At 43.4% G+C, this 10,219-nt stretch overlaps 1 protein-coding gene across 15 annotated transcripts in view; it reads left to right on the top strand.

Annotated features, from left to right (window-relative positions):
* Nucleotides 1-170: 170 nt before the first annotated feature.
* LOC109905852 (eukaryotic translation initiation factor 4 gamma 1) overlaps nt 171-10,219 on the top strand; it is a 71,987-nt gene continuing 61,938 nt past the window's right edge. For 9 of the 15 annotated variants that reach the window (XM_020503486.2, XM_020503493.2, XM_020503491.2 and 6 more), the window contains exons 1-4: nt 2,269-2,381; nt 8,862-8,943; nt 9,043-9,160; nt 9,281-9,364. In XM_020503486.2, the coding sequence (XP_020359075.1) occupies nt 9,086-9,160; nt 9,281-9,364 (159 nt within the window). In that variant the 5' untranslated portion in view covers nt 2,269-2,381; nt 8,862-8,943; nt 9,043-9,085. Of the gene's footprint in view, nt 252-498; nt 590-2,268; nt 2,382-8,861; nt 8,944-9,042; nt 9,161-9,280; nt 9,365-10,219 lie in introns of those variants that run through there. The other 6 variants (XM_031791079.1, XM_031791077.1, XM_020503494.2 and 3 more) reach the window with 4 other exon arrangements.

Genomic DNA, 10,219 nt, shown 5'->3' with positions numbered 1-10,219 from the left:
CACCAATCTGGCCATGCCATGCGAGCAAAAGCAACCACGCTAGTGATGAGTGTTTTATTGTGCGTGTATGAATTCGTTTTAATATTACACGAAAACTACTGCACATTAGTTTGTGGTTCGACTTTTCAACTAAAACGGGTAGAAGCTACAATCACACCGGCCTCCCTGTCACATGACTGATTAAACCGGAATTTGGCTACCGGCTTCCGGGACCGCCCATTTCGTCCGACTGCGGACTGAAGGAGAGAAAGGTAAATGTTATGATTTCCATCTATACTATTTGCTTATTCAGAATTGTGTGAGACAGAAATTGACAATCCGCATTCATCCGCGCTTTTAAAATTGAAATTAAACCCAGTAGATCGATATATGGGGGCTTGCGCTGTCTCCACTCCCAGACTGATTTTTCCTGTTAGCCCAACCAACCCCCACCCCAAAAAGAGAGGACACCCCTTCCTACGAGGTGATAAGCATTAGCCTACGAAAGAGAATTGACGAAGGCAGGAGATTTGACATACCGAATTAAAAACATCCATTTGAATCCCTTTAACTAGCTAATACTTTTCTAAACGTGTATAGCTAATTAATGGTAAGCAGTTTTATACTATGCAGCTAGCGCTAACGTTATGAGAAGTGACAATTTGCTCGGTTTGTGGTGAATAATAGTTTGTGTTCCGTAGCAACTTTTATGACACATCTGTTCTTTATTTTTGAGAAATGGACATTGAACCCAATCGTTCCTTACAAAAAAATATTGCCGTTTTGAACGTGCAGTAACTGCAGTCGACTGTTATTTTGGACGCAGTATTTGCAGCATACTGCACTCTGTGACTGCTATCTTGTTTCGGAAGGGTGGTAAATGTTATAGTTGAAGTACCGGTAGTTAGTTGGTCGAGGAGGCATCATTTTGTCGCCTTCCCAGTCTGCACGTCGGTGTTGTAACTAGTTAACACTTGTTATGTGGCGCTTCCAAGACAACTGGGAATTCGGTGAAAAAAACGAGGTCAAATGATTATCGACATTCAAAACTATTTGTCCAGTCTCGTTTTTATCAGGTAGTCAGTCAGGAGAAATCTCCGAGTTCAGTGTAGTCAAGACAACTAGATATTCGGGGATAAAAACGACCCACTGGACAAATCGAGTAACCAGCTGTTTTGAACGCGACATATTTTTTACATTTTATTTAGCTAGGCAAGTCAGTTAAGAACACATTCTTATTTACAATTACGGACTATCTGGGAACAGTGGGTTAACTGCCTTGTTCAGGGGCAGAACAACATATTTTTTACCTTGTCAGCTCGGGAATTCGAACCAGCAACTTTTCGGTTACTGGCCAAACGCTCTAACCACAAGGGTACCTGCCGCCCCACATATTTAATTGTGGCCTTTGTAATTTGACAGAGGGATATATTGTGGGATCTCCGTTTACTGAGAATACATATTGCTGATGCATGGACAATGTGGTAGGATCCACATTGGCATGTTCGTTTATCCTTGGATCCCATGCGTAATGTTAAGAGGATGACACAGCATATCGAGGATGCTACCCTGCGGGTGAAATGGTACAGATGCTGATCAGTTTCCGGGTGGTAATTGCCAGAGACTGGTTACCATCTTTTTGGTATTTGGGAGACCCCTTGTTTGTTAGCTGAAAGCTAAACTCAGTTTTCTTACATATCCACCTCGATGTAAGACAACGGAGTTGAGCTTTCCTCAGCTACATGCTTGCTAGCCTGCATGTCATTATATGCAGATTGAGCATTGTCCGTTTATGGTTGCTATAAATGTTGGCAAATTTGAAAATCAAAACCGATAAGAGAATAGAGGAGTACAAGAAGCCGGCTGCTGTGTGTGCGCATTGTGCCACACTTGCTGCGCGCGCTAAAGCAGGAGATCCACCCACGTGGGAACTCCAAAGTGGATTTGGGGGAAAAAATGTTTGCCACTAGTTAGCACAGCCTCAAAGTCAGAATTGGCTGTATCTTAAAAAATGAATTTAATGTTAGGCATAATGTCGGGGCGGGAGGTAGTCTAGTGGTTAGAGCATTGGACCAGTAACCGAAAGGTTGTTGATTCGAATCCCCGAGCTGACAGAGTAAACATCTTTCGTTCTGTCCCTGAACAAGGCAGTTAACCCACTGTTTCTTAGTAGGCCGTCAATGTAAATAGGAATTTGTTCTTAACTGACTTGCCTAGTTAAATAAAATAAAAAGATTAGCAGTGTGGTTTGGGTAAAATGTAGAAATGGGCGGGGTTTATGACTTTGTGGCTGTGGTAACTAGTGACGACCGAGGAGGCTGTTGGAGCAACATGGCGCCGCACAGCAAAGCAATCCTACACGCCTTATCGTCTCACGTTACCGGAGCTTGTCAGAACTGAGGGTTTGAAAGTTATCCACTATCCGTAGACTGCATGCATGTGGCTAGCAATATGAATGTTTATTGTGTGACAGTCGTCAGGTCTGCCTTGTTTGTTGTCCCGTGAATTTGTAGCTATGTATGTTTTGCGTGACTGAAAAATGACCGGTGTATGGCTTCTAATGCTAATGTAGCGTAGGGAATAATACATTTGGCATTAGCTCAAATACTTTGTTTGACTGCACAACTATTCTGTCCGCAGGGGTGTCTGGTAAGATGTCTTTCTGTTGTAGTAGCATCTGCATTAGAGAAGCGATTACTGATATACGGCGATTACCGACACGTGAACTTGGCTGAGAACCTCGGCTCAAAATGGATGCCGCTTCAGAGCCAGCTCGTGAGCCTTGAGGAAGCAGGCGAGCCATGATCCCAGATTTACCCCATTATTAATTAGTCCTCTACCAAATGCCTTTCTCTGAATAGCTTTGGCTCTCATCTTGAATTACAGCTATTGTAAATAACAACAGTAGTGGTGGAATTGTGATGATAATCAATAACAAATAACTGATGTAGCTTGCCAAGTGTATGGTCATTGACTAGAACCTGTCTGGTCCTGGGTGAAAAGGGTTAGGAAGCCCCGGTGTTGGGAATGAGGTCACTCACCTGCAATGTTCAGATCATACAAATCTAATATACAGAGGACACTGTCATTCAATTCTGTCCCACAGATGTGAAGTTGTTCTTTATCACATTTCAATTTGAAATGCTCTCTGGGATGGGATCTGGCAGATGGGTAGTGATTGGAATGGTATTTCTTTTTAGGGCATGACACACCACAATACTTTAGAAATAATTGGCCCCTGATGTCCCCTGTAAGGCTTGTTATATTAAGCTATGGGTTACATATAAACATTATTTGGCAGTAGCTACACGTGCAGTCTTGACAGGTGTCCTTTTTCCTTCCTTTCCACCACAGAAATGCATTACTTTTTTTGCACTGCCATCGGCCCATTGACCTGGCTGGTACTGTTCAGTTACCTAGCTTTCGAGTTGAACAGACATTTCAGAGGTCATCACATCTAGTGTGTTTGCATGGCCATCCAGGCAGTACAGTGCTTTTAAGGTCGACTATCGGGTAGGCTATGTTATATGTGAACAATGTCTGAGAATCAGAGGCTAGTAATTCAAACGTTACGAACATGACATGTAGATGCCACTGTTTAGTCATTCCCTTCAGCACTCTCTTTTTGTTTGAGACTGCATAACAAACACTAAACTTCCCATGATACTACCATTCACACAGACTAACACCTAAAATAATATAATTCACTAGTACATAGGTAAACACACACACCTTTTCTGCTTTGTTATGGCAACAGCCTGTGTTTTAGGCCTCTGCTCCCACCCACACTAGGTCATGGGGTCCGTGTTGGGATTATGCATCGGTCTCTGTTGCATTGGTGGTTGAAAATGAACGTCCCCGCCCCATACATACACATTCATCCCCCTCTGCTGCCTGTCAGGCCAGCTGGATGACTGGAACTGGTGGGTGTGGTCTCGGCTGGGTTTCACACATCCCCCTCCCTTCAACCCCTTCTCCCTTGGGCTATCCTGCCTGGTCAGTTCTGCACTGCAGCACTATTGCTGCGGGAGTAGGATATATACTGATTTTATTTAGTATGCACACAGTTAATGCTGTTGGAATAGGAGGTGATTGAGATATATGGCCATGACTGTTTGCTCATCAAGGAACTCAACTGAATCCTTCATGTATGTGAAGTGCTCCCTCATCCTTTCAGAGGGAACCGTTTTAGGCTTCAGCTATAGGGTGTGGCCAAAAACATAGGTCTCTTCCCCTCAGGGTGAATCAGTTTTTCATTAGGTGTCTTGCTGTCAGTTTGAGTGCGTCAGGGTGAGCACAGGGAGACCCTCCAAAAGGCTCTACACAGTCTACGCAAACTAAGGCGATGGAGGTCCGTTTGCTTCACTACGTAGTTCTACATACATTTGTGCGGCTGAATTTTTGGAACTTGACTCAAACTGACCCTTGTTGGCTTATTTTGCGTAGACTGTGTCAACGGAGTGTCAACTCAGCTCCGGAGTGTCAACTCAGCACCAACTCACTCTCTCTCTGACCTTAACCAACCACAACCTCTCATTGCCATTTCCTTTCTAACTCCCCCACCGGTCTGAGGGTGTCGTAGTGCTAGTGGAAAATGTCTATTTCAACATTTCTTTAATTTTGCTGTTCCACCTGTCCATTTGAAAGGTGCTGGGTTTGTTTTAGTGTGCTTTTCTTCTCTGTCTTGTAGTCAGTGTTTTATTTTGGCTTCTTTCACCTGCCAGAAGTGTAATTTCCCTTAGAAAACACAGGGCTTTTCCCAACTGCTCTTTGTGTGTGGCTGAGACAGAGAGGGTGTGTGTCTACTGTTAATTCAAGAGTGAATGGCCGTTAGATGAAACCCAACATATTCTATTGGGACAATAGTAGTGATGCGGCGCAAAAAAATCAAGTTATATATTGCAATATTATTTTGGATGATATTATATCAATACTTTAACTCCAAGTATGGATTTGTAAAGCAATTAAATGCTAGATAGCTAAAACTGCCAGGGGTTTTTATGCATAGAAAAGTCTTGGGTGGGTCTCCTATGTCTAAACATTTACAAAATAAATAATAATAATCGTGTCCATGCGTATACTGGAACATATTCAGACCTCTTCCCCTTTTCCACATTTTATTATGTTATTCTTATTTAAAAATGTATTAAATAAAAAAAAATCCTCATCAACCCACACACACTAACCCATAAAGGCAAAGCGAAAAACGTTTTTCAGATATATATTTTTTAAACGGATACCTTATTTACCGAAGTATTCAGAGCCTTTGCTATAAGACTGCAAATTGAGCTCCTGTTTCCATTGATCATCCATGATGTTTCTACAACTTGATTGGAGTCTTCCTGTGGTAAATTCAGTTGATGGCACATGATTTGGAAAGGCAAACACCTGTCAAAATACGGTCCCACAGTTGACAGTGCATGTCAGAGCAAAAACCAAGCCATGAGGTCGAAGGAGTTCGTAGAGCTCCGAGACAGGATTGCGAGTCGAGGCACAGATCTGGGGAAGGGTACCAAAACATTTCTGCAGCATTGAAGGTTCTGAAGAACACAGTGGCCATCATTCTTAAATTGAAGAAGTTTGGAACCACCAAGACTCTTCCTAGACCTGGCCAAACTGAGTAATCTGGGGAGAAGGGCGTTGTTCAGGGAGGTGACCAAGAACCCAATGGTCCCTCAGACAGGATTCCTCTTTGGAGATGGGAGAACCTTCCAGAAGTACAACCATCTCTGCAGCACTCCACCAATCAGGCCTTTATGGTACAGTGGCCAGACGAAGTCACTTCTCAGTAAAAGGCTCATGACAGCACGCTTGGAGTTTGCCAAAAAGCACCTAATAGACTCTGACCATGGGAAACAAGATTCTCTGGTCTGATGAAACCAAGATTGAACTCTTTGGCCAGAATGCCAAGCGTCACGTCGGGAGGAAACCTGGCACCGTCCCTACGGTGAAGCATGGTGGTGGCAACATCAAGAAAACTATTTAATCAACTTTAGATAGCTGTAGCGTAACAACATAATAGTCAAGGAGTCTGAATACTTTCCTGAAGGCACTGTGTTCAGTACCAGTCAAGTTTGGACACACCTGCTCATTCAAGGGTTCTTTATTTTGACTATTTTCTACATTTTAGAATAATAGTGAATACATCAAAACAATGAAATAACACATGACACATTCAAAATATATTTTAATTAGCCATCCCTTGCCTTGATGACATCATTGCACACCCTTGGCATTCTCTCAACCAGCTTTATGAGGAATGCTTTTCCAACAGTCTTGAAGGACATCCCACATATGCTAAGCATTTGTTGGCTGCTTTTCCTTCACTCTGCGGTCCAACTCGTCCCAAACCATGTCAATTGGGTTAAGGTCTGGTGATTGTGGAGGCCAGGTCATCTGATGCAGCACTCCATCACTCTTCTTGGTCAAATAGCCCTTAAGCAGCCTGGAGGTGTTTTGGGTCATTGTCCTGTTGAAAATGAAAAACTAAATTGTTTTTCTTCTTTACCTATGGCGTATTGTGTGTAGATTGATGAGGAAAAATAACAATTTAACACATTTTAGAATAAAGCTGTAATCTAACAATGTGGGAAAAGTACTTTCTGAAGGCACTGTGTGTTTACATACATATATACATATCATTTTTCGGGCTGGAAAAATGTTTTCAGTTTGAACTTAAATGACTAAAACAAGATTTAAAGTATGTAGAAAAGATAATGGACCTATATCAACTCAGCAACAACAAAAAACGTCAATTTTTCAGGACCCTGTCTTTCAAAGATAATTCGTAAAAATCCAAATAACTTCAGATTTTCATTGTAAAAGGGTCTAAACACTGTTTCCCATGCTTGTTCAATGAATTATAAACAATGAATGAATATGCACCCGTGGAAAAGTCGTGAAGACACTAACAGCTTACAGACGGTAGGCAATTAATGTCAGTTATGAAAACTTAGGACACTAAAGAGGCCTTTCCACTGACTCTGAAAACACCAAAAGAAAGATGTCCAGGTCCCTGCTCATATGTGTGAACGTGCCTTAGGCATGCTGCAATGAGACATGAGCACTGCAGATGTGGTCAGGGCAATAAATTGCGAGACTGTATTGTGAGACGCCTAAGACAGCGCTACAGGGAGACAGGACGGACAGCTGATCATCCTCGCAGTGGCAGACCACGTGTAACAACACCTGCACAGGATCGGTACATCTGAACATCACACTTGGGGGACAGGTACAGGATGGCAACAACAACTGCCCGAGTTACACCAGGAACGCACAATCCCTCCATCAGTGCTCAGACTGTCCGCAATAGGCTGAGAGAGGCTGGACTGGGGGCATGTTGGCCTGTTGTAAGGCAGGTCCTCACCAGACATCACCGGCAACAGCGTCGCCTATGGGCACAAACCCACCGTCACTGGACCAGACAGGACTGGCAAAAAGTGCTCTTCGCTGACGAGTCATGTTTTTGTCTCACCAGGGGTGGCGGTCGGGTTTGCGTTTATTGTCGAAGGAATGAACGTTACACTGAGGCCTGTACTCTGGAGTGGGATCGATTTGGAGGTGGAGAATCCGTCGCGGTCTGGGGCGGTGTGCCACAGTATCATTGGACTGCCTGCAATGACAACAAGCTCAATCTCAACGCTGTGTGTTACAGGGAAGACATCCTCCTTCCCCATGTGGTACCTGCAGGCACATCCTGACATGACCCTCCAGCATGACAATGCCACCAGCCATACTGCTCGTTCTGTGAGTGATTTCCTGCAAGACAGGAATGCCAGTGTTCTGCCATGGCCAGTGAAGAGCCCGGATCTCAATCCCATTGAGCACGTCTGTGACCTGTTGGATTGGAGGGTAAGGGCTAGGTTCATTCCCCCCAGAAATATCTGGGAACTTGCAAGTGCCTTGGTGGAAGAGTGGGGTAACATCTCACAGCAAGAACTGGCAAATCTGGTGCAGTACATGAGTAGGAGATGCACTGCAGAACTTAATGCAGCTGGTGGCCACACCAGATACTGACTGTTACTTTTGATTTTGACTCGCACTTTGCTCAGGGACACATTATTCCATTTCTGTTAGTCACATGTCTGTGGAACTTGTTCAGCTCATGTCTCAGTTGTTGAATCTTATGTTCATACAAATATTTACACCATGTGAAGTTTGCTGAAAGTAAACTTAGAAAGAGTACGTTTCTTTTTTTACTGAGTTTGTTAGTTCTTAAAAATAGTAATCACAAATGAACCACATTCATTAGTATTTTTGTCGTGCCCTGGGGCCTCCATTAATTTTGTTGTGTTTGTGTCACTCGGCTAGGGTAAGTCATGGCGAAATGTGTAGAATTGCAGGAAATTGGCTTTAAAACTGCACGTTTTTTTCTGACTTGTGGAATTGTAGGAAATTAGGTTTTAAACGGCTGCATTTTGTCACTGCGGACAACAGAAGGGCCTCAAATGTTCGGGTAGCGACCACTCCAATGGCCACGCCCACCACCCAAGCACCATTTCTGAACCAGAATAAACCCTGTCTAATTCTCGTTGGCTGTACCTGTGCCAATGCCGGTATTTTTAATCATATAGCTTGTTCTGTCTTTAAAAAAAATAGTGAGTCAACATGTTTTCAACACTTATTTTCATGACTGATCAAAACTCATTTTCTCATGCTCTGCAGCAGACATATAGTGAGCAATAGGTATGTTTGGAACATCAAATCGCAGTATTGAATCGCACTAACCTACATATAGGATTGTGAAATCGTATTGTGATCTCCCTGACAATATGCCTGTCTCATGGGGAATAGAATTGTATCCCATGTGTACCAAACCATTGTCTCTGTCATCTCAGTTATGAATCCAATCTGACCTCTCTTTCTCTCTCTCTATCTGACAGGGCGATCAGAGGACAGACGACCACCACATTGGCACACCACCGAGCCCTGCTCCCATTCCTGGGACTAAACACGGTTCAAAGTGTGAGTGCTGGTCAACAACGCCTAAACACCATTCTCTCTCTCTCTCATAGTCTATCCCTGATTCTCTCTTCACCTCCTCCACACTCTTCCTCCTCTCAGATTTCTGTACAGGTCCGAGTGCGCCCATGCAGAACCACATGAAATGAATAAAGCATCACAGCCTATAACGGGACCCCCCTCTGCCACCCACCCTGCCCCCTCCCCCGGAATCCAACAGGTAACGGGAATCTACTGTTTGTTTTAATTGGAGCTTCAATCTTGTCTCATGGTTGTTTCTCCAATCAGTAACCATATTGTTGATCACAGTCTCTCCCCTCTTTTCCTCTCCCTTTCACAGGCCACCTTCCCTCCTGGACAACCCCCCTCTGTTGTCTTTGCAACCCCACCTCCACAAATGAACCCAGCACCACAGCACCGACAGGTTCGCCCTCCGTCACCCCACAGCTTCATTTAGTCCCTAGTGCAGTATCTTAATCTATTGGTAGGAATGTAGATCCTGCTTAGGGCTGTTGTGACCGTATTACATCCACAACGGCGGTCAACAGTCATGAAGGCAGTCAAATTCCAAGTGACTGTTTAGTAATTAGGCTTCTCCAAGCTCTGATGCTCCAGATGGTCATTAGTAGCCTACCAAACTTGCTAACTGCATGTTACTCAGTGCTGTAACATTTCATGTTGTGCAACATTTCTATAGGCTGTGCAATTGCATGAGAAAACAGAGTGATGGCCTCTTAAAAATAGGAGGATCCCATCAGCTTTCAATAGGATAGGCCTCTCAAATGTATTTCTCAACTTTCCTAATATTAAGCACATGGCTTTTCTTTAAAATAGAAGTATAGTCTACCTGGCTGGCTTGAAAATGTACCACGGGAAAAGCCTCCTCCATTTGCTATTTAAGTGCATCGATTACATGTATTTCCCCACACCCCCACCCCTGTTCCGAGACGGGTGCATGATAATGGTACTTTATAAATCAAAACAAACTTCTTATATATAATTTTGACTTTTTCGAACCAGAGTTGCGCGCGCACCTCATGTAGCCTAGCCCATAGGCCTATATGTTTTAATAAGGTTTGTATCACAACTAAAGTGGTCAAATAACTTCTTAAAATTAAGCACATTAATCCCTCTTCACAAGTCGTGTAGAGCCTAACTGGCATAAATAAGCAGCGGTTGAGTTTAAAATTGAGTGAATTTTTACCATAAACATACACCTTTTTATAATAAAAGCATTACATACGTCATCGCATTTGCGGTCACTTTTGATAATGGTGTT

Source organism: Oncorhynchus kisutch, linkage group LG15 (assembly GCF_002021735.2).
Source record: "Oncorhynchus kisutch isolate 150728-3 linkage group LG15, Okis_V2, whole genome shotgun sequence".
NCBI classification, from domain to species: Eukaryota; Metazoa; Chordata; class Actinopteri; order Salmoniformes; family Salmonidae; genus Oncorhynchus; species Oncorhynchus kisutch.
The sequence above is the reverse complement of the archived record's forward strand: the minus strand, read 5'-3'. Positions and strand labels throughout refer to the sequence as shown.